This window comes from Rhinoraja longicauda, chromosome 17 (genome assembly GCF_053455715.1).
Source record: "Rhinoraja longicauda isolate Sanriku21f chromosome 17, sRhiLon1.1, whole genome shotgun sequence".
Taxonomy (NCBI): Eukaryota; Metazoa; Chordata; class Chondrichthyes; order Rajiformes; family Arhynchobatidae; genus Rhinoraja; species Rhinoraja longicauda.
Window position 1 is genome coordinate 3,287,499 of NC_135969.1, and position 25,826 is coordinate 3,313,324.

General features: G+C 39.8%; 1 protein-coding gene across 7 annotated transcripts in view; it reads left to right on the forward strand.

The window, feature by feature from the left end:
- iqsec1b (IQ motif and Sec7 domain ArfGEF 1b) overlaps window positions 1-25,826 on the forward strand; it is a 381,341-nt gene that overhangs the window by 200,864 nt on the left and 154,651 nt on the right. Inside the window, exon 1 of one of the 7 annotated variants that reach the window (XM_078413941.1) lies at window positions 10,433-10,662. The exons of 5 other annotated variants lie outside the window; for them this stretch is intronic. In XM_078413941.1, coding sequence (XP_078270067.1) covers window positions 10,586-10,662 — 77 coding nt within the window. In that variant the 5' untranslated portion in view covers window positions 10,433-10,585. Of the gene's footprint in view, window positions 1-10,432; window positions 10,663-13,738; window positions 13,758-25,826 lie in introns of those variants that run through there. One more of the 7 variants, XM_078413946.1, reaches the window with a different exon arrangement.

Below are 25,826 nucleotides of genomic sequence, written 5' to 3' on the forward strand. Positions count from 1 at the left end.
CCTCCAAATAAGTTCCGAACTATTGGGGGCATTATTATTGGGGCATACATATTTTTAATGCATACTGAACTATTTTGCTGCTTATTATGGTGTTTACATATCTGTTGATGCTGTAAGTAAGAATTTCATTGTTCCATTTCGAGACATATGACAAAAAAGCATTCTTGACTCTTGAAGTGATTCTTACCAATTTCAATAGTCACCAGTGGTTTAAATGACATTTTGTGTTCTTTAACAGTGGTGTCTGATAACTGGGCAGAGGTCACAGTAAAATATCCTAGACTATTTTTTCTTCCTAGACAACTTTTCTCTGCTTGTCAATTTCCAAAGTAATTTTTAAGTTGTTCTCTAGTTCCCAACAGAAATTGAGTTTTAACCAATGTGGTCCTCATTAATATAAATAGAGATCCCTAATTAAATCAATTATGCTGTATTCAATTTGCGATATGAAAACACGCATTTTAGCAGAACTGTCTGTTCTTGTCTACTGGCACAAGGAGTAGGCTGACATCAGCTTTTAAATGTTTTTGACTTCTGTGGAGATGTAGTGTATCCTCATGGAAAACTGAGTTTGATATTTAGGCAGCAATGATGGAGTTTGACTTGGCTTTTTTTTTGTAATAGATACTATGCCTGTCTGTTAGAGTCTATATTGCTCATCTCAAAAGAACATGACCTGTAATAGCAGTGAGCGTAAAATGGACACTTGAGGACGACGTGAAGGGTTGCCACCAATTTTGTTATATGTCCTATGTTCAAATATTGCCACATTTGATTGAGTTATCCATATTTATGTTCCACAAAGACCTTTGCTCCATAGGTTCTAGTTCAGAAATTGGAGATTAGAGAGAGAGAGAGTGCACGAGAGAGAGGATGAGCGGAGGGTTTTGCAAAGTGTACAGCCAGAAAGTCAGGCTGTTTGGTTGTGAATATAGAGTCATTGTGTTAAACAGCAGAGAAATTGATTCTTCAGCCCAACTCATCCACACCGACCAAGTGGTACTGGTATTTGGCCCATATCAGATTCAACCCTTTTTATCCATGTACCTGTCCAAATGTCTTTTAATAGTTGTCATTGTTCCTGCCTCTGCCTCTACCACTTCCTCTGGCAGCTTGTTCCATGTACCCACCTCCCTCTATGGAAAAAATGGCCCCTCAGATCCCCCTCACATCGTACCCTTTTCAAACCAGTGCCCTGCAGTTTTAGACTCCCCTACCCTGAGAAAAAGATTATGACCATCAACCTTAACTATGTCCTATGAATATGCATAACTATGACTATGATTTTAAGGAAGGGAGGAATATTGTGGGTGGTGGGTCAACTAAGGGAACAATTAGATGAAAGAGTTGGCGGGATGAAGTCAGTAAGGGAGGTAATCGGAAAGAGGCGAGGAATTACTGAGGTAATGGCAGCAAGCAGGAAGGGATGGGATGATTAATCATCATGAGAATTTAAAATAGATATTTAGTCAGTGGAAGATTGAATCACTTGCACTCCTTTGGCAGCTAAATAAAATAATCTAGCAATAGGCAGCAACCGTCTAGCGGATATCTGTGCAATTGTTTGTGGATCAAATCATTTTTGGACCCCATTCACATGATGCAGTTGCACGAATAAAGATTTTAAAATCTGTATTGTGTATCTTTTGAAATCACTGTGCATGCCTGTGTACGTCAATAACATGAAAACACAGGGGCTGGATTTAATTTCAAGAAGTATGCTACCTTGTTTTTTAAATTTAAATGCCACCACTTAAAACACATAAACAAGCACCTTGTAATGGAATTTCCAGGCCAATGACTTCTTAAATTGCTTCTATTGAAAATTATCTCATCGGACTAGATGAACTAGTGTAGAAAATAATGCTCATTTCAAATACATTTGCAAATGTTCTATCTGAAATAGTTTCTGCAGCACTATTCCAATATTTGCAAGATCCAGATGTCATGAATTATCAGAACGTAAGGCATTTCTGCGTCCTGCAGGCATGTTACTTCTCACTCCAATGAATATTTAAGATGGGTCATAGTCATGGAGCTATACGCACGTGGAAACGGGTCCTTTGGTCCATCTTGACCTTGCAAACCAAGTTGACATTCTGGGTTGGTCCTACTTCCTGCATTTGGCCCATATTCCTCTAAACCCTTCCTATCCACCTGTCCAAATAGCTTTTGAAAGTTGTAATAGTATCTGCATTAGCTTTGTCTGGCAGTTAAAAGGTTACCCCTCAGGTCCCTTAGAGTGAACTTTTACTCTCTGAGTGAAAATGTTGCCCCTAAGGTCCCTTTAAATTTCTCCTCCTCACCTGAAGCCTATAGCATCAAGTTTTAAATTCTCCATCCTGGGAAAAAGACTGTGAGCGTCCATTTTATTTATTTCCATCATGATTTTGCATACTTCTGTCAGGCACCCCTCAGCCTCCTACGCTCCAAAGAAAAGAGTCTATCCCAGTTAATAACTCAAGCCCACAAGCCTGAGTAACATACTGGTGAATCTCTTCTGCACCTTTTCCAACTTAATAACATCCTCCCTCTAGCTGGGCAACCGGAACTGCACACAGATTCCAAATGTGGTCTCACCTACAGCTTGGACAGCTGCATTATGATGTTCCAACTGTGTACCCAAAGTACTGGTGATTGGTGGTTGGCAGGGACTTGGTAGGCCGAAGAGCCTGTTTCCATCCACGCTGTATCTCTAAACTAAACTAAACCAAATTAAACCTTTCCAGATGAAGGCAAGCATGCCAAATGCACTGCAATTCTTTATGAATCAATCAAAAGATTAATGAAGTATTTACTTGAAGGAGATTTAATGCATTTTGAGTTGAATTTTAGGAATTGTAAAATCAATTGTTCATCTAAATTGCAATTCATGTGTACGCATTATACGAAATACAGGCCATCCCAGGTTTACGAATGCACAACTAATCCCTGCAGCAACAAGCTTCATTAATGTCATTAAATTCTCAAATCTGACATAGGTACATACATTAATTCGTGTGAACAGCAGAACTAGTTTCCCCTCTCCATTTACAGCAGTTGTTCTTTCTCATCAGTCTTGAGTGCTCTTGAAGCCATCGATTGCAATACCGTGGATGTATGGTTGCCATATCAAGTGATTTTTGTGCATTTTGTGACTTATGGACAAAATCAACTTGGGCATCATTAAGAATGTGATTACCTGGCAACAACCTGTGCAGAGTGTTCAGGGCAATAATACCCCACTTAATGCAGGGATTTATGGCCCATAATATGCCCCACATGCAGTCCATGCAATCTCAAATATAATTTACAGCATATTCATCAATTCCCTACATATGCCTGTGATGCCTTTTCTTACATTTATGTGTAATAATTCCCTTACCATTGCATCCATGCTTCTTTATCAATGAAAAGGTATCCTCTGAATTTGTAATTTAATTATTTCTTAATGACTGGCTTATATCTTTAATCTTCAGATACATAATGATACAAATGGAAAGGTCTAACGGATCATTAATATATGTTGTAATTTTACAGATCTCTTGATTCATCCCTTCACTTAAAGAAGATTTCTTTAGATGAAAGTATGTTGTCATATTTCAGGACATATGACAATAAAACACTCTTGACCCTCCCTAGCACTGAGCCCTGCTGAACACCACTGATGACAGACTGATGATGATATTTCATATTTCAGATACAGCGCGGAAACAGGCCTTTTCGGCCCACCAAGTCCGCACCGCCCAGTGATCCCCGCACATTAACACTATCCTACACACACTAGGGACAATTTTTACATTTTACCCAGTCAATTAACCTACATACCTGTCCGTCTTTGGAGTGTGGGAGGAAACCGAAGATCTCGGAGAAAACCCACGCAGGTCACGGGGAGAACGTACAAACTCCTTACAGTACAGCACCCGTAGTCAGGATCGAACCTGAGTCTCCGGCGCTGCATTCGCTGTAAAGCAGCAACTCTACCGCTGCGCTACCGTGCCGCATACTGATGACAGCAGCACAACAGATATGTAAACATAGTACAATACAATACAATACAATACAATATATCTTTATTGTCATTGTACAGGGGTACAACGAGATTGGGAATGCCACTTCCATACGATGCAATAAATTAATTAGCTAATTAGTATAAATTTAGACAACCCAATGAGACAAAATTAGAAACAGTTTTATCACAGAGTAGGTGCAAGTAGGTCTGTGCCGGATCACTGTGCGATGTGACCATCCGGCTCAGCAGGACCGGTTCATAGCAGCTATGGCCCTGGGGATGAAGCTGTTCCTGAGTCTGGAGGTGCGGGTGTAGAAGGCATTGTAACGTCTGCCAGATGGTAGAAGTTCGAACAGACTATTGCAGGGGTGTGAAGAGTCTTTGTGAATGCTGGTGGCTTTTCTGAGGCATCGTGTGTTGTAGATGCCCTCCAAGGCTGGCAGCTGTGTTCCGATAGTCTTCTGAGCTCTATAGACTACCCGCTGAAGAGCTCTCCTCTCTGCCTCCGTGCAGCTGAGATACCACACAGGAATGCCATGCGTTAGGATGCTCTCTATGGTGCAGCGGTAGAAGGTCGTCAGCAGCTGTTGGGGTAACCATTTACTCAGTAGATGTCATTCTAAACAACAAAAAGATCAATAAACAAAAAACATATATAGTACAAAAACAAAAAAGCCCAAGTCCCGAGTGCAGTTTGTAGTTCGGAGTTTAGTTGGAGTTCGTAGGGTTCAAGAGCCTAATGGTAGTTGGGCAGAAACTGTTCTTGAACCTGGATGTTCCAGCTTTCAGGCTCTGATACCTTGTTCCTGACAGCAGGAATGAAATGAGAGCATGGCCAGGATTGTGTGGGTTCTTGATGATGCGAGCTGCCTTTTTGAGGCTGTCTCCTATGGATCCCTTAGACAGTAGGGAAGTCAGTACCCGTGATGGACTGGGCAGTGTTCACCACTTTGTGTAACGCTCTTCGATCCTGAGCATTCCAGTTGCAGAACCAGGCCCTGATCAAGCAGTCAATATACACTTTACCCTAAACCTGTAGAAGTTCAAGAGAGTATTCATCGACATACCGAATGTCCTCAATCTTCGAAGGAAGTAGAGGCATCAATGGGCTTACTTTATGATTGCATCAGTATGTTCGGTCCAGGACAGATCCTCAGAAATTTGCACACACGTTGACTCTCTCCACTGTCAATGGAGGCAGGTTTGTGAAACTTTGGCATGTACCTCTGTTATTTATATATAAGTGACTTAGGTGAAATGTATATGGGCTGATCAGTAAGAATTCCGGGATTACTAAAATTGATGAAATTGTGGATTTTGAAGATAGTTAAAGGATACAGCAGGATATAGTATAGATCAATTGGAAATTTGAGCAACAAACAGCAGATGGAGTTTAATCTCGACAAGTGTAAGGTGTTGCACTTTGGGAGGTCAAAAGCAAGAGGAAAGCACGCAATAAATGACAGGACCCTTACGAACATTAACGTGCAGAGTGTAGGAAAGAACTGCAGATGCTGGTTTAAACTGAAGATAAACACAAAATGCTGGAGTAACTCAGCGGGGCAGGCAGCAACTCTGGAGAAATGGAATGGGTGACGTTTCAGGACGAGACTCGAAACATCACCCATTCCTTCTCTCCAGAGATGCTGCCTGTCCCGCTGAGTTACTCCAGTATTTTGTGTCTATTAATGTGCAGAGGATCTAGGGATGCAAGTCCATAACATCTTAAGTGGCAACTTAAGTGGATTAGCTGGTAAATAAGGTAAATGGCATTCTTGCCTTCATCAGTTGGGGCAATGAGTATAAAAGCTGGACATTCATGTTGCAGTTGTGTAAAGCTTTGGTTGCTACACATTTAGAGTATTGTGTATAGTTCTGGTGGGCACATTAAGAGTAAGATATGGAACCTTTGGTGAGGGTGCAGAAGAGATTCAGCAAGATATTGCCTGGATTAGAGAGTATTAGCTAGGTTGGAGAGTGTTGGAGGCTGAGGGATGACCTGAGAAAAGTGTATAAAATTATGATGGGACATAGATGGGATAAAGAGTCTGAATTTTTCTCCCACGGGGAAAATATCAAATACCAGAGAGCATAGCTTTTAGATGAGAGGAGGGACGTTTAATAGAGATTTATTTACAAGGCCGGTTTTGTTCGCAGATTGTGGTAAGTACCTGAAAAGCAGTGGTGGGGGAGGTGTTGGAAGCAGTTATGATAGCATTGTTTAAAAGGCATTTAGACAAGCATATGAGCAGGCAGAAATGCAATGGCAGGATATAGACCATGTACAGGCAAATTGGATTCATTTAAATGGGCATTATGGTCAGCATTATGTGATGGGCTATTGGTCTTGTTTCTGTGTTGTCCCGTTCTATGTTTTATGTCATAACATAATTCATTTGACAATTACATGTCTATTCTGCAAGTTGTTTTTAATGCCATGTTGTAATTTGCTGCAGTCCTTCTTGTATTGACCATTTCTTTGTCACCCGTAATTACTTGTTATTCCCCAATCTTGAAATTATCTTGTTGTCAAAGTTTAATTTTTTTACTCTGAATAATGAACCAACAATGTTTCTAGCACTGACTTACATTTGAGGTTACTTTGAGCAAAGCTGTTCTTAGAACACAATACATTGAGCAATTTTGAACACCAAAGCTTAGGATCGATATCTTGACTTCAGAGGCATATTAGCATAGATATATAATGTTTGAATTCCAATGATTAAATAAGAAATCATTATACAAACTATAGTTGTATTTTCTGAAATTGCAGGAGTAATTTGGTTGAAATGTTGAAGTTACTAGGGAGAACTGATTGAATAACTGATCGGGGTCATTCCTTTAAAAAATATCAGGTCAGATTTAACAGGAAGCAGCGGATGCCATAAATTTGGACCTCTCTTGCAAATTTATGCCAAATCAATTGTTCATTTTAATTCGGAGTGAAAGGTTTTTGCTGATCTAAACTATGAAAGAATATAGAGGAAAGAGGTTGTGTGGTGTTGGATCAAATACCATCTAACTGAATGTTAGCACAAGGGGCTATTATTTATTATTATTATATAATAATAATTATTATTATTCCTGTGACAAAAACATAATTTCTTTCATCCACATATTACAAAAATATTCCCATGAGTTTTATATTCAAATATATTTTTGGGCCATCGTTAATTTTAAAATGTTTTCTCCAATTGAATGTTCTTGAACAAGACATTAGATTGAACCACCTCCAATTTGTCTGTGACTGTTTTCTAAATGTGCAGACAAGCAAATAAGGAAGATGATTATGTCCTTGCCAGGAAATATGAGCATAGAACTCTTTGGGTCTTTGACATTCTGTTGGTTACCTTATGATGGCATGGTGGTGGTGAAATAGAGCATATCACTATGACGGGTCTCAGAGGTTATAGTGGTGAAGGCAGGAGAATGGGGTTAAGAGGGAAAGAAATATCAGCCATGATTGAATGGCGGAGTAGACTTGATGGGCCTAATTCAGCTACAATCACTTATGAACATGAATTTATCTCTGATTTCTTTCAGTGCAAGAGGATTATTCCGCTGTTGTTAATTATGGCAATGGGACCTTTCATGTTTATTTGAAGAAAGATTTAGCCTCAATTTAACATTTCTTCTGCAAAACTCATCTCAGAAATGGTATTCTGCATCTAAAATATTGTAGCTCCTGCAAAATTCTGACTAGTTATTGTGTTGTGATAAATGAGATGGTCTTGATATTAACAATATCTCTGTGAATAACCCCAGGATTTTTAACTGTAAAACTTCCATCAGGTTGCCATAATTTCCAGATAGGGTTTGCATAGAGTCATCGCCATATCTTCTAAAGCGTAACGTGAGGAAATTGGGAGCTTCACTGTTGGAACAAAGCCAGCATAACAACACCAATTACCCAGCTGCCGAAGACACTGTCAAAATAATGCTAGGCAAAGAGTGCGAAATTTTTAGTAAAATGTTTACATCCTGTATTATATGTAATAGCCTGGTTTCAGTAAACTATTTTCAGTATTTGAAGATGAGCGGGGAAAGAAAGTCAAATTATCGGAACAGTGTGAATGTGGTCATTACTCTGTGTACATATTAAAAAAATTAACTCCCTTTGGCTGAAACAATGAATCATTGCTAAATAGAGGAGCTAATATTCTCGACAAAGAAGTGAAAGAAAGTGGCAAGCTGACATTTCCCATTTTTTATTAAATGCATATAGGTCCACCACCGATTTTTCAGCAACCGGTGATCTGCCCCCCCTCCCCACCCCTTTAACCTGAACAAAATCCCCCACCAGATGTTCCCATAAACTGTGGCGTCTCGGCTGAACTCGACCTCATGGGACGTCTGCATTGCTCGGTGGGATGAATTTGCCCCCTGCAGCCAGGGCTGCCCAGCTGGAGCCAGCAGATCAGTTCTCATAACCGACTTCCGTGGCCAATCGGCGGGTCAAATTTTCCACCTGCAGCTGTACCTCCTGCTAGGCCGGAGCCTGCAGATCAATCCTCAGAGCCAACAAATCCAGACCATTAGGAAAAGCATTTTTATAACATCATTGACAAATCTCGTGTTTCAGAATTTGAATTGCCTTTTGGACTCCTGATATCCTTCCTTTCAATCTCTGCTTAACAATGCTCTTTCCTTTATTTTCAATCTGCACCTTATTTCACCAAACGTTTTTCATCATGCATTATTTCTGCTTTAACTTTATTTACACCTTTCGTGCAAGCTCCTTAAACTATATTTATCATATTTTATAATATTATTCCATATTATATTATATATATACTGTATTAAACTATATAGTTCCCTTGACCTTGCAGTATGACCTGAGTACTGCCATTGCTTGAATCACACAACTATTGCTTTCATGTATCACTGTCCACCACAACCTCCTAACTTCCATGTACTGACCAGGAAATAAAACTGCCAGTTCATTTCTGCAAAACGTTTAAAAAAGAAATATCACCTACTTAGTCTTTGCCTCTCCATTCAATACAACATTTCCAGTTATCTGCACAGCAACATCTTTACCTCCACCAGGGCCTATTAAAATTATTAATTTCTTCCACCTTGGCTGCTCTCTGGTATATTCCTCATCTCTTCTCACTCAAGTGCCAAGAGATGCTGATTTGAATGGATATGATGGATGAGTAGTTCAGCCATTGACCACAAAGTCAGCGGAATCACACAAAGCATTGTGGTGCCATGCTCTTTTTAGTCAGAACTATTCATTCTCTCATGATCTAACTGGTTAACCCATGACAGTTCTAATGATATTCTTTGGGCTTTCCACCAATTCTAAAGTACCTCATTATCATAATTTAGTTTTCAGAAACAAAGAAAACGAGAGCCATCATACCCTTTCAATTTTGCCCACTTCATCTGGTATGAGGTGTTTAATTTAATACAATTAAGTAATGAGGGTATTTTAAAAATCTTCACCATTTCAATGATACTTTAAGTTATTTCCATAAGGACATTATTTTGATTTTTTTTCATTGAAGAAAGTAATTATCAAAAACATTTGCATATTAATGGTGGCAAATGCAAAGCTGACGAGAGGCATAAAGGGACTATTACAATTATAAAGACTATCTGCACTTTTTTTACAACCTGTAATAATGTAATATATTTCCCAAGTGCAAATAACTGCGATGGTGCCTATGTCCCACGTTACAAAAACGTTATTTTAAAATTAGTAAGTGGACGGTCACACATTTGTCACTCCATATTTTATCAATGTGATCCCGTTGCCACAGCAACCACCATCAGCCTATCTATACTGCTCAAGCTTGCAACCTCCACGGTCAGGAGGAGCCCACTGAGCACCATGTGGTACAGGCGATTAGCTTCTCTGCTCACAAGAGCTGATTGGCAAAGGGTGACGGGAATTAGGTGAAGCATAATTAGCACCCTGATTGAGTAAGGTATTGTTTTCGTTGTCATTCCGGGTTACTGGGAAAGGCGCATTTCTCACACTGAAAAGAAGACAATGGAGCAGCTGTAGTTTTGAAATTAAGTGTCCAGTGAAGACAGTTTTGTTCGTACTGTACTTGCTATAGTTCAGCCCTATTTCTTTGTTAGAAAAAGAGGTTTGAATTGTAGATTATCTTTTTGAGCATCTATCATGGATTTTTTTTCTCCAGATCTCAGCATTTTTTGATACATCTTTAGGAATCCAGGAAACAATGAACACATAAGGATTCTCACGCCGGGATTAAAATTGCAGAGTAAAAGCAGGTTTCGAATGACAAAGAAGTACGATTACCATGCTTAGTATGTTGAATTGGCTTTGTAAACTCAAGACGATGTTAAAAAGTCTAACTAAGATAGAAATTTGCTGATTTCCCTGTCATAAGTTTTTAATCCCACAAAGTTTAATGAGGTTAAGAGCTACGTATCCATCTTTTGTAAATATTGCTGTTTTGAAGAATTGAACTCCAACATCAGTGGAAGAATATCAAACTACTTTGTGAAAATAAATGCTTCCGAGATCCTAATGCTGAATCCGAAGCAGGAATCTTACTGTGAATTATTTAAAGTCAATTTAGTGGAACAAAGAAATATCAACAGGCAATTTGTAAAATGTTAAAATTGAAAGCCTTCTGCTTGGATTACTGGCAGTTCTTGTGCCTTCAACCAATCCATGGATTTTACAAAAGGTAAGACATAAATTATATTTTATTATTTAGCCCATGTACACCATAATTGTCATGTAGAATAATGTAATCTGCAGAGTATTTTGTTGTTATTCTAATCTTTTGGAGTTGAAGGGAATCTAGTGTGTTGCTATATTTGGAAAACATATTAACTGTTAAAAAGATAGTGATTGTTAGTGCAGGCTCAAACAAAGGGTGGAAAGGCTAGGTCCGACAGAAAGAACTTTACATTTCTTAATGTTGGACTGAATTTAGTTTGATTTTGTAGTAAGCTGTTTGCACATCAGTATTTTTAAAATTGAGTTTCATTTCAACAGAAGGCATATGTAATTAATGTTTATATATAAACATTAATTACATTAGTATATTGAGGATCAGGTTCTTGTTCCTCAAAATAAATTTGCCAAGTAACAATTGAAAGTTAATGCACTTTCAGGATCTCCCAAAACGGGAGTTTTACTGCTCGTCTGCAAGCAGATCTCCATAGAATGACTTCAATGTTAGCTAATTTCCAATGAAGTTCATTATTGCCTGCTGCTATGGTAGCTATTTGCATCGTCGCGACGAAAGTATAAAAAACAGCTGAATAGTTACAGTGCATGCAGCCTCCAAAAAGGAGTGCCCTTTTGTGATTGATTAAAGTTTATGGGTGAATGAGAGGGTATTAGTAGTTTCTAAACAGGCAAGTGAATACAAGCAGGAAAGGAAGAAAACCAAACTTCAATATAAAAAAAGCATTTTGGCGCTCCAAGTTGAAATGCACAAGTTAATTATTCTACTTGCACTTGTTGATAGCTACAAAATCTGCGGGGGTGGGGAGATTGTCCAAAAGTTATCTTTCTACGACCTAGCATTTGCTATACATACCTGGCATACATTTGCCATACATATCTCATTCCTCCCCACTAACTCGAGATCCCCCAACATACTATGACACTACAGTTTAAGCTTTCTCGCCGGTGACCAAGGCAATTCATTGGAATGTAGACACAAAATGCTGGAGTAACTCAACGAGACAGGCAGCAATTCCGGAGAGAAGGAATGGGTGACGTTTCGGGTCAAGACCCTTCTTCATACTCATTGGAATTCTACGTGGCTGTTGTCAGCGCATGGTGGACACCTTTGCTATATTTTTATTGCACTTAGTGACATATGGCTGAAATTGGACGCTTTGGAACTTATTATGGTAGTCAGAGTCAAATAGTGTGGAAACAAGCCCTTCGGCCCAACTTTCCGAACAATGACATGGGCCTGAGAAAGATCAGTTGCACCATTGTGGACAATATACAGAGGTTTAACTCTTCCAATTTGCAATCACAGATGGAATTCAATATAGCAAAGTGTGGAGTCATGTATTTTTGTAGTAGGAATAAAGGCAAAGACTATTTTCTAAATGGGGAGAGAATTCAGAAATAGGAGGTGCAAAGGGGCTTGGGAGTGCTGGTGCAGAATACCCTAAAAGTTAATTTGCAAGTCAAATCTGTAGTAAGGAAGACAAATGCAATTCTAGCAAATATTTTGAGAGGACTAGAATATAAAAACAGGGATGTAATTGCTGAGGCTTTATAAGGCACTGGTCTGGTGGCATTTGGAGTATTGTTTGCACTTTTGGGCTCCATATCTGAGGAAGGATGTGCTGAAGTTGGAGAGGGTCCAGAGGAGGTTTACAAGAATGATCCCACGAATGATTAGGTTAACATATGATGAGTGTTTTACGGCACTGGACTTGTACTCGCTGGAGTTTAGAAGAATGAGGGGGGACCTCAATGAAACTTACCGATTAGTGTAAGGCCTGGATAGAGTGGATGTGGAGAGGATGTTTTCACTAGTGGGAAAGTCTAGGGCCAGAGGCCATAGCCTCAGAATAAAAGGATGTTCCTTTGGAAAGGAGATGAGGAAGAATTTATTTCGTCAGAGGGTGATGAATCTGTGGAATTCATTGCCACAGACAGCTCTGGAGGCCAAGTCATGGATATTTTTAAGGCGGAGATTGATAGATTCTTGATAAGTATGGATGTCAGGGGTTATGGGGAGAAGGCAGGAGAATGGAGTTGAGAGGGATAGATAGATCAGCCACAAATGAATGGTGGAGTAGACTTGATGGGCCAAATTGCCTAATTCTGCTCTTATGAACATGAAAATGATCCTGGATGTGATGAGTTCTGGATAAAATTTAATTTTGTGTCATTGCCATCTAAAAATTTTTGCCATGTGATCAAAATTTCTGGGCGACATCTTTTAAAAAAGAATTGAAGTTCCAAACTGACTATACATTGTTTACATAGTTTACATTCATTTTTCTACAACTAAACATTACGGTAGCTTTCTCATGCTGTTGAAATCATTATCCTATTGTCTTCCCTGATCCCTCTTGAGAATGTAATCACTATCTGTACTTTATCATAAGAAAGGACATTATTATACTGTGGGTGCACTGTAGCCCCAACCGATTGTGACATAACCTCCATTTGAGCTTAAGTTGATGAAGAGAAAGATTCTTTAAACATTTTCTGTTATTAACTAATTGAAAGATACTCCCTACTGAGGGTCAAGTTTAAGATTTTGCTGGTTTATGATTTTAATAGCGGAAAAAACTCATGTTTAAAGTATGTTTCTCTTCAGATGATCAATAATGAACTTTGCAAGTGCATTCATGTTTCTTAGACAAGAGAGCTGTTTGGCCAGCCCTGGTTTCTTTTGATAGATGTGACTGTCATGAACAATAGAGGCACACATTTTACTTGGGTCCTGACACCAGAATAAAAGATCCTTGTACAATGGGAAAGTGAGACAAGTTTTAATCAGAAATAATTTGCATTTGTCAAGGCTGAATGTGCAGGTTTCTCTCTGTGTTAGTTGCATTTAATGGTATTACTTGGATATCAAATCCTGATGTCAAGACTAGAAATGAAGCAGGAAATGTGTTTCGATTAATTTCACATCATAAGTCTAAATTTCCAATTTGAGTTATATTTTATATTTGGTAATTAAGTGATTTTGGTTTAAAAGATAGCGCCAGAGCTAGTATAAAGAATGTAATAGCTAGTTGACAAATTGCCAATATTACGGACAATACAGGAAACTCCAAAGACGTACAGGTATGTAGGTAAATTGGCTGGGTAAATGTAAAAAATGTCCCTAGTGGGTGTAGGATAGTGTTAATGTGCGGGGATCGCTGGGCGGCATGGACTTGGTGGGCCGAAAAGGCCTGTTTCCGGCTGTATACATATGATATGATGATATGATAATGATGTATGGTGAACTGAAATGCCCCAGAAATGCCATATGATGATATGCCTAAGAAATATATTCTTTACAAAATGTTTAAATCTTTTTATTTGGTCTGAGCTTCAAGTCAAGAAACATTCAAGAGTGTTTAATTATATATTGCGAAACAGAACAATTAAATTCTTACTTGCAACAGCACAACAGGTTTGTAAACAAAATAATCAATAGATAACATAAATAAACAAACAAACAAATAAGTAAAAACCCAATATAATGCAAAACAAAACAAAGCCCAAAGTTCCTAGTGCTATCAAGACGGTTGGTAGTTTGACGTTTAATTGCAGTTTGCAGTGTTCAATCGCCTGGGAAAAGCTGTCCCTGAACGTCACAGTTTTCAAACTCCTTTTCTTTCTTCTTGATGACAGGAGTGAAATGAGAGCATGGTGAGGGTGGTGTGGATTCTAGATGATTTATATCTTTGAGGCAGATATAGTTCTCTAAATTTTATTCACTTTGAGGGTGGGGAGGTCAGTACCCGTGATGGACTGGCACTTTTTGTGCACAATCAAATACAGACACCACTTTTTGTAACCTCCTTTGTTCGAGCTGCTGAAGCAAGCCACGATGCAACCAGTCAATATGCTCTCTATCGTATGCCGTGCAGAGGTTCAAGAGAGTATTCGTCAACGTACTAAATCTTAGGTTTACTCTTGGCTTTACAAGATTCATGTCAACCAACAAAGGCTGAGAAGTTTAAGAACATCCCAAGAATGGGTGATCAGAAACCTTTGACATTTCTTTAAATAGGCTGCACAGTGGTTGTATTTCGTATTGTCAGGTATGCACGACATTCTGTCACTTCAATGGAGGAGAAAGTAATTAAAGCCTGAAGGAAAACTAAATATTCAGGGCACAATATTCCTCTTGGAAAATGTTGGAACTTTACATTGAAAACAATACTTATAGGTTAATGTTAACTGCACCACAAAGTTTTCATTGCATTGACATTTAGAATCTAATAATCTAATTCCTCGTATGTTGCAAAACATATTTGGCTAATAAAGTATGATTATTATTATGAAAATCACTTCCTCAAAATTTAACCTTGGTCATATTACTTCTAAACATTCCTCAGAGCCATGCTATCTTTTCAAGAACCAATTTGACTATGGCCAAGATAGACACAAAATGCTGGGTTAACAGGCAGCATCTCGGGAGAGAGGAATGGGTGGTGTTTCGGATTGAGACAAGGGTCTCAAGGCTTTGTCCTGCCTCTCCCCTTTTCCAGCTTTCTTCTCCCCACCTACAATTAGTCTGAAGAAGGGTCTCGACCTGAAACATCACCCATTCCTTCTCTCCAGAGATGCTGTCTGTCCCGCTGAGTTACTCCAGCATTTTATGTTTATCTTTGGACTATGACCTCCGTTTTATTTACATTAATGAATTAAATACTTGGGCTCTTACCCCTCACAGCATTGAAAGGGATCCCAGTGTAAATTGCTGATTACACTACTTCTATATATGATATTCTGCCTGCAATAATAGTGCATAAACCAGTACAGTATTAATTGCTAAAGACAATATTAGATACATTTTATTTCTAGATAATTATCTGTAACAGACATTTTTCTCTAAAATCATACACTTTCATACATTCACAACAAAGAGATTGGTTGATGTACCAAACCTCATTAAGAACACGGATAGGTGATGTTTCTGTTCAAGACCCGAATTCAATGTGTTTTTTCCTGTTGACTGCCCAAGCCGAATATGAGGTGTTGTTCCTCCAGTTTGTATGTGGCCTCACTCTGGCAACGGATGAGGCTTCGGACAGAAAGGGCAGTGTGGGAGTGAGTAGGGGAGTTAAAATAGCAACCGGGAGATCCAGTGGACTTTGGCGGACTGAGTGCAAGTGTTCAGCAAAACGGTCACCAAGTCTACGTTTGGCGAGTCTGAGAGCCTGTTGAAGGCTAGCCTTCAACTGTAAAGTTTTATTTGCACTTCAGATCAATTAAAATTTAAACGTTTTTGGCAGTATCTGACATATGACCTCGCCTTTAAGAAATGACACAGTGGTAGGATGAAATACATTGTTTGGTGATACAGTAATTCTAAAAGACAGAGCTGCCAGACCTATCCTGAGGAGAGGACAAAAACCATGTTTTTCTTTTTAAACATAGATCATAAAAGCAAGGATATATAAAAACAATTTTATTTAGTTCCTTTTGTTGTAGATATAGATAAACTGCAGAGCACAGAAAGAAAATGACAAAAATTGCATTGTTTGGTTGAACTGCATGTGAGTTTATCCAGCCAAAGTCTATAATGAATATAAGTAGAAACAATTGTAAAATTAAGTTGGCAGAAAAAGAACAATAAGAAATAAATTGCTCTAATCTTAATGTCATTCTTTCAATCTGTTGGATAACCTCAAGTATTTCCAAGATTTTCTGTTTTCATATTCTGCTCACTCACTTTAAGTCTCTAAATGTGTGGCACACTGACAGCTATAAAACACCCCATCTTCCACCTTATCAACTTACACACTCAGCCACTCATCTTCACTATTCCCAGGAGTTCCAGCTTGATGCCATCTGTAGATACATTTTTGTTTTGCCTTTCAGTATTCCTCGAAATCCATTACTCACTGATACTTCTGTTCCCCCTGTCACCATCAGCAACCCCTTCTCTTCACAAGGGACATTTGTGTGTAACCATATGCGATCCAATCTTCTTCCATCTTTTGGCCGAATATTCTTTCCTGGATTTTTTTCAGTTGAAACAGTAAAACACATATTTCTTCCTGTATGCTGCATTGACTACACATAATGTGCTACACTGGAAGACTACATATAAATTGGGGAGATACAAAATGCTGGAGACAAAATGGGTGACATTTCGGATCGAGTCCCTTCAAGGGTCTCGACCCCAAACGTGACCCATTCCTTCTATCCAGAGATGCTGCCTGTCCCGCTGAGTTACTCCAGCATTTTGAATCTATCTTCGGTGTAAACCAGCCTCAACTCGGGTTGTTTGTTGATTTAATTATTGTCCCACTGCCACTCTGCTCTGTCTTTAGTCTTCCTTACAGCACTACATACATTCAAAGAATTGCTACTGATTTTACAACCAGGCACTTTGCAGCCACTTCAAATAATAATCCTACCAATGGCCCTGACAAGCCATTGCTTGTCCCATTGCCACCCTTTTTTGTGATTTGATCTCTTCATCACAGACATGGCTGGTTTTGTTCTTTCCTCTTCCTCATCTTTTTCTGCACTTTAATTGACTTCAAACGTTTTTTCACGTTCAATATTAAGTCATCAAAATTAAATGTTCCATAAATGAAATATTATTGATGTTGGAAATCTATGATAAAGATAAAATATGATGGAAACATGAAGCAGCTCAGGTGTATTTGCAGAAAGTGAAACAGTTCAACCTTGTATCTTACATGAAATATTTACTGTAATTGATATTGGTTTATTATTGTTACGTGTACTGACAAATAGTGAAAAGCCTTGTTTGCATCAAATCATACTCTAGATAAGTAGAATCAAGCCATACACAAGTTGAGCAGGCAGTGCAAAGAGAAAAAGAGTACAGAATATAGTGTTACAGCATTATAGCATTACAGACACAAAGTGCAGATTGTAAAAAGTGCAAGGTCCACAATGAGGTAAGTTGGAAGTTCAGGGCTACACTCTAGCTTATGGCAGTACTGTTCAAGAGTCTGATAGCAGCAAGGAAGGAGCTGGTGCTGAATCTGGGGTTGTGCACTTAAAATATTTTGCATCTTCTGTCTGGTGATGAGGGGTGAAGAGGCAATGACCCGGGTGAAAATTGTCCTTGATTACGTTGGCTCCTGTCACGAGGCAGCATGAAGTGTAGATGGATGTGATGGGGGGAGGCTGGTTTGTGTGATGGATTGTGCTACATCCACAACTCACTGCAATTTCTTGTGGTCTTGGGCAGAGCTGTTGCCAAACCAAGCTGTGATGCATCCCAATATGATGATTTCTATGGTGTGTCTGTCACAGTTGGCCAAAGTCAATGGAGACATGCCAAACCTCCTTGGTGGCCAATGCTCTATCTGTACGATTGCTTCCTTACTCTGCTGGGTTATTTTCAATATTTTCTCTTTTTATTTAACTGATTGTATATTTATTCCAGCATCTATTTCGTTGGATTTTCCTAGGATTCCTCCATAATCTTGTTGCAAACATATTGAACACCTGGTTCTTCCTACACCTAAAATTACAGGTCCATCACTGATTTTCCGGCAACTGGTGGTCCAGCACCTCCTTTAATCCAGACAAAATCACGAGAGCACGCTTGAAATCACCCCCCCCCCCCCCAAAATGTGGCACCTAGGCCAATCTCTACCTCATTGGGACATCTGCGGCGATCAGCGAGTCACATTTGCCCCCTGTGGCCGGGGCTCTGGCACTCCGGCTTGGCCGGAGCGGGCAGATTCATTCCCACAGCCGACTAGCACGGCCGATCAGTGGGTCGAATTTGCTTCCTGCAGCCAAGGCTCTGGACCTCCGGCTCGGCATTCAGTACAGGGAACTGTTCCTGTTCCGTGGACTCCTCCCAACGGCCGTGACTTCGGATGGTCCGGTAAAACGGATGATCCAGAATGGCTCTGGAACCGGGAAAATCAGTGGTGGTCCTGCACTATATTGGCATGCATTAAATATTTATCTTCTCCTCCCCCCCCCCTCCCTCCCTCCCTCCCTCCACTGTTAATGTTGCAACAACTTGTGCAGGAATAAAATATCTGACCATTTCAACTTTTGTCTGGTCTGTGTAGAAAATCAACTTGATTACCGTCAAGTTAGTTTAGCTCTGCTATTGATAACGCAAATGAAATAATATTTGTATTAATTTGTATTCATAAGGATTTTCAGAAGTTGGGCCCAGTATCCGTGAAGGTGTGGCATTATGTTTGTAAATTGGAAAATGTGTAACTACAATGCTTATTGTAGATGCAACCATCGATGTGCTTTTACTGAAGTGAGTGAATGTTTAGGATGGTGGATGAGTTGTCAATTAAGCGGGATTTTATCCTGGACTTGTAGAACTCTGCTGTTTGAGCTACAGTCATTGAGGGATGTGTAGAGTTATGTCATGTCTTATCCTTGTGGATGGTAGAAAGATTTTTGCATTGTCAGATATGACAAGCTCTTTGGTTAAGTCAGGTCAAGTTTATTATCATGCAAAAGTAAAAGAGGGACAGGTACAATGAAAAACTTGCTTATAGCAGCATCCCAGTCACATAGACTCAGACGACATGCAGGATATAAATTATAAATAAAATAACAAATAAATCCTACAAGACAATAAAGTGATAAAGACTACAAAACATGACATAATACAACAAAATAATTAGAAACAAGCACATGGTAGTGTAAGAGGTGGGCTATACTGTTCCATTGTTGAGATAGATTTACATTGTTGAGATAGATTTAGGGTTGTTCAGCTCGGTTCAAGAATCTGGTGGTTCTTCGAAACTAGCTGTTCTTCAACTTGGTGGTGTTGGACTTTGGGCTCTTGTGCCTCCTCCCTGATAGCAGCAGCAAGAAGCCATGGTCTGGATGGTTGGAATCCTTGATGATAGATGCTGCCTTCTCGAGGTAGCGCCTGTTGTATGGAGGAGGTTTGTGTCCATGATAGATGAGGTTGAGTTCACTACACTCTGCAACCTAGGGTTGCCAACTATCTCACTCCCAAATAAGGAACAAAAGGTGACGTCACCGCCCTGCACCTCATGTGACCTCACCCAGCCAGCGGCCGCGTGCTCCCGCTCCACTAATGTTGACCGCCCGGGCCGGGAGACGGGTTGCTACGTAACTTTCGTTAGGCGGCGCCCAGGACTCGGGGCCTACACTGTCCGGGCCTACATCGGCCCCCGGGCCTACAGTGTCTGGGCCTATGGTGTCCGAGCCTACAATGTCCGAGCCTACAGTGTCCGGACCTACAGCTCCCCCCAGGCCTAATACAGGACAAAGGCGGTCCCGTACGGTACAAACAAATTTAGCCCAATATACGGGATGTCCCAGCTAATATGAGACAGTTGGCAAACATACTGCAACCTCTGTGATGGAATTGCCAGGTCAGGCCATGGAGCACCCATCTGGGTGCTTTCAACAGTGCATTCATAGAAGTGTGTTAGAGTATTCGATGATGTGCCGAATCTTCTTAAATATTTTAGAAAATAGAGGTGCTGGCACACCTTCTTCATGATTATATCTATGTACTGGGCCCATGCAAGATATTAAAACACAGAAATTTGAAGGTAATGATTCTCTCCACTGCCAGCTGCCAATGAAAACTGGTGCATGATCTCCCGATTTCTTTCTGAAATTGAGGATTAGTTCCTTAGCTTTGTTGATGTTGAGCAAGAGGTTGTTGTACTCGCTACTGAACCACATGTTCTATCTTTTTAATGTATACCAGCTCATATAACCCATGACTCGGCCAATGTCATGACTATTTTCCTTTTTCTGCACATTGACTTCAGTTTTATTGGGCTCCTATTGCCACATTGTGTCAAATATTGCCTTGACGTCCAAGAGCAGTCATTCGCACCTTATCACTGGTACTCAACTCTTTGGTTCATGTTTGGACCGAGGATGTGACGAGCTCTGGAGTCGAATGGTGAAACCCAAATTGGGCCTCGAGCAGCTGCCATTTTCTAGCATTGTCATGATTGAAAATGGAAGATTGGGCGGAAATAATCCAGGTTATATTGTCCTGCTTATTGTAAACAGGATCTATCTGAACAATCTTCCCACAATGTTGGGTAGATGCCAATTTAGCATGTTGTATTGGAACAGCGGGGTAGAGTCTCAACTCATTGCTGCTATCAAGATGTATTGTCCTGCAGCCAGTCGTTCTCTGCTGTTTCTGTACATCATGCTCAATGAATTTAGTTGGCTGAGTACTGACTTGCGAAATGGTGAGGAACTTGGGCAGAAGCCAAGATGTATCATTAATTTGACAATTCTGTCTGTAAATGCTTCTTTGGCACTCTTGTGCTGGTCCATGCCATGGTGAAGGATGGGATTCATATTGGAGTTGCTGTCTCCCCATAGATCTTATTTAACATGACACAATGAAGCTATTCAGCCCATCAGCTTCATGCTGGCTACCAGCAGAACAGTTGCATCTTTTCCATAGCTTACTGCTTATTTTCCTTTAGCCCTGAAACTCATTCTTCCCCACATGCTCATCAACTCCCCTTTGCCACTTGCCTACCCGAGAAGTAATCTAACATATTAAATTAATCCACAAGCAAATATTTAGGATGTAGGAGGAAACTAGAGGTAAACCCACACGTTCAGAGGAAAAAAGTGCAAACTGCACACAGCACCCAGGCTCACAATTGAACCCTGATCACTAAATCTGTGAAGCAGCAGTAACACAGTAAGCATCTATTCATGAACCATGGTCCACTTGAACTATGATGCACCATCATTTACGAATAAGTGCTATGGTTAATCATGAAGAACATTAAGAGAGTTAAATAATGGCAAATTAAATGTGGAAACAGGTACTTGATCTTGAAATATCAGCATGAGAACAAAGTCTGACATTTTGTTTTTATGTTTCAAAACTTCCCACCGTTATAAGATCAGGAATGAAGATGTTTGATATTTTCACAATGTTCAATTACATACAAAAACTCTGCACAGCGGCAGAGTTACTGCCTTACAGCGCTTGCAGTGCTGGAGACACTGGTTCGTTCCTGACTATGGGTGCTGACTGTATGGAGTTTGTACGCTCTCCCCGTGACCGCGTGGGTTTTCTCCGAGATCTTCAGTTTCCTCCCACACTCCAAAGATGTACAGGTTTGTAAGTTAATTGGCTATTTGGTATAAGTGAAAAATTGTCCTTGGGTGTGTAGATAGTGTTAATGTGCGGGGATCGCTGGTCGCTGCGGACTCGATGGGCCGAAGGGCCTGTTTCCGCATTCTATCTCTAAACTAAACTAAAACTGTGAAGCTGTCTTTTCCACATGTAAAAATGCATGGACAGCAATCAGACGCCAGCTTCTAAGTGGCCAATGACACTTGGCAAATGACATCTGCACTCAAGTTCCAGGCAAGATTAGACACTGGAAGAGACAAACAAATAACTTCTCGCTAACTATCGTACATTCCTATTAACTGCCAATGAATCTCATCAATAATTCATTTTGCTCTTATGTAATTAATGACGTGTTCTATCACAGAAAGGATTTTCCTTTGCACTTCTTGGGCAGACACCTTTTGTCTGCATCAATCAATATAAGAGATTTTCCATGGATATAAACTTGGCCAATTTTCTGTTTGGACAACTGCCTGACACTTGCTAATAGTTTGTAGCTTGACTGTGTGGCATTTGCTGTCTTGCAAATTTCCAACTGAGTTTGATAGGCTGGGCCTTTGGAGAACTCTGTGTCACTCATTGATTAGGTGTTCTGCATGTGAGGGGGCTGCCAGAACAATTGATAATGTATAGTGCTTGATTTTCTCAGGTGGTTGGCAGGGGAACTCTTCCAGATGTATTCATTTTTTGAGGACCTGTATCCCCTCCCACCAAAATAACTTGAAGAAGGGTCTTGACCCGAAACATCACCCATTCCTTCTCTCCAGAGATGCTGCCTGACCCGCTGAGTTACTCTAGCCTTTTTTGACTACCTTCAAAATAACTTCAAGGTTCTTCTTTTTATATATAAAAGTAAAAATGAAAAAAAACCTTGCGGCATCCCTTTGTATGCATTTAAGATCAACCACTGTTCCTCCATTGTAAGATACAAAGCTCCAGAGCTCTGGCACATCCCAGATTCCCCTGGCATTACAAGCATACCACACCTCTGTCAGAGGGCTTGGACCACTCAGTAGACCCCTGCATCTCCACCACATTGTCCATTTACCTCATGACACCAGCCAGTCATTGTGTTATTACAAAATGATCTCCCAAGTCCCACCCCAAATACTATGACTTGGGGCACGAGAGTGAAGGCTTACCTGTTATTCCAAACACATCACGTCCCATTCTTTCTTCAGCCATGACTTCATCTTGAGGTTAACTTCTCAATATCACCAAATTGTTTTGTAAACTAATCTGCCTTACCTTAGCTCATCCAAGTCTTTTGTTACATCTGGACTTGACTATTGAATACCTTCTTGACTATCTTATTTTGTATGGAATGCTATTCATCAGCCTCTAACCTCATGAAACTATGTTAATGGAATCCCATTCAACTGCCTTGTGCCTCATTGAACTATACTGATTCCCCTTTGAGCAAAGTCTTGAGATCTCAATACTCTTGCTTTTAAAATTTCTCCAATGTTTTACCTCTCATGACTTCCATAATCTCATTTAGCTGCTACAATTTTTTAAGACTTCTTAGCTCCTCTGATTCTAGTCTTGTACTCTAGAACTGTTCATGCTTTCAAATGCTAAAGCTTTTTTCAATTTTTTTCACTTGCGACTTCTCTGCCTTCTTTTAAGAGAGTTCTAAACACCATGTCTTCAGCTATGTTTTGCTTGCTCTTGTTCTTTTGCATTATTTTGTAAATTTTTGTTTCATATTATTTTTATGAAGCACAGCTTTATTTCACCATAATCTAAGATAATAGAGTTGCACTGCATAGCCCGCCATGCCCTTCTCCTTCATCCCATTTGCTTGCATTAGGTTGAACCTTTCTATGCCTTACAATTTGAAGTTCCCTCCTAAATGTCTGTTAAATATGATTGTATCTGATTCTACTCCCTCCTTAGGTAGATCATTCCAGATAAGCCCCATTTTGTGTTTAAAAAAATTTCCCCTCAACCTTTTTAAAACTCCTTCCTCTCACCTTTAAACCCAAGCCTTTTTGTTTCTCCTATTATGGGAAAATGTTTTGACTGTGAACCTAATTATGCCTCTTATAATAATTTTCTATATCTCTATTGGGTCACCTCTATTGGGTCACCTCTTAGCTTCCTGCACTTCAGTGCTTTAAAAATGCAAATCATTTGTGGTCACTGGTAGAAAACTATAGGACTAAATCACACTGACTGGGGCCAGCAGTTCTGAATGGAACTATCAGTGTTCCGCAGGTCTACCTTATGTCAATGCTTATGCAGAGTCATTAAGCTTGAGACAAGCTGAGTGGTAGATATTAGTCTCTATTACACCTTCACAGAACTTCAGATGGAATCTAATATCATAACATTCAGGAATCACCTTTTCCAATTCCTCACTAGTCAAATGTGGCATAGGTTTGGAATCCCTATTCATTTGAAGAGAGGTCAAGTCTTGTTTATTTGTCACATACACATACACGATGTGCAGTGAAATGAAAGTGGCAATGCCTTCGGATTGTGCACAAAAAAGAATTACAGTTACAACATATAAATAAAGTTAATAAAGTTACTATAGTGTAGACAAAATTTAGTCTCTGGAGTTGTAAAAGTTGACCTCAACTTGACCTCAAGGTAAGGAGAAAAAGGATAAATTAATGCTTTAGCTTTGTTTTAATGGATTTAAATAGTTCTTCAGTGTGTCATAGATTATTTTGTTTTGATTTCAATCATTTACAGCAATTTTAGGCTTTGGAAGCAACTCTAAATATCAGAGGAATTGGTTTTAACAGGAGGCACAGGTGAGAGTTGAGCTTTGCTGACTGAAAAAGACTATCAGGTCATTCCGGCCCAGGGCATCAGCTCTGAGCATGCTAGTTTAGACCAGTGGATCGGTAATGGAGAAAATTAGCGGCTTCAAATTCTTGGGCGTTCACATCTCCTGTGACCTGTCCTGGGCCAGCGCATTTTCATAATCAAGCCAAATTCTACTTTCCGAGAAGTTTAAAGATTTGTCATGTCTTCAAATACTCCAACTAACTTTTACAGATGTATTGGAGAAGGTAGCCTGACAGGTTAAATCATGGCCTGGAACAACAATTCTACCTCCCAGGAATGCAAGAGACTGCAGAGAATGGCGGATTCTGCACCGTCCATCACTGTCACACCCCTCCCCTCCATCAAAAGCATCTACATGAGGTGTTGCCTCAAGAAGGCGCTATCTATCGTCAAGGATCCTTATCATCTGTGCCATGCCTTCTTCCCACCTCTACCATCAGGCAGGAGGTACTGCAGCCTGAGCTCCCATGCCGTCAGGTTCAAGAGCAGCTCATTTCCTACGTCTATTAGGTGTTTGACCAACACAACACTAATCCTATCTTGACAATGTAACACTGCAGTCCACCTCTTGCACTACCAGGGACTTGTTTTATTTTCTAATTTGTTTTTACTTCAATGTCTTGTTTTTGCACAATCTTTAAAAAAAATTAGATGTAATTTATGTATAATATATATAATTTATTTTTATATGTCTGAGTCTTTGTGCCTTTGATGCTGCTGCTGCAAGTAAGATTTTCCATTGTATCTGTATCTCACCATACATGTGCATATGACAATAATCTCGATTCAACTCGACAGATGCTTTCCAGGTGTGTAATTCTGAAAGCCTCAGAACTAATCCTCTTTGCCCCAAGGAGAACAACTTCACTTTCTTTTAATTTACAAGAAGCAAGCAGTCTTTCATCTCCGGTAGTATTTAATGAATCTCTTATGCACTTTCTTGAAATCTTAAACCATGCAGGCCAGAAATGGCTACAGCACAGCACTCTTTGGCCTAATTAGTATTTTGTAAAGGTTCGCATGACATCCTTGTTTGACTTGTTTGATTGTATTCTTTGAAGCCTTGCAACGGGTTTATCTGAATAACATGGCTGACGTTTGGTGCATTGGCTTCCAAAATGAGTCCCACATAATAGACTTACAAATAAATCAGATGGGATTAAAAAGACATTGGCTTGGGAGATATGAAATTGGCTGAGGAGCAGGAAGTAGCATGTGTCGTAGAAAAGGTTGTTTTTGGTATTGTCAGACGGGGGTAGAAT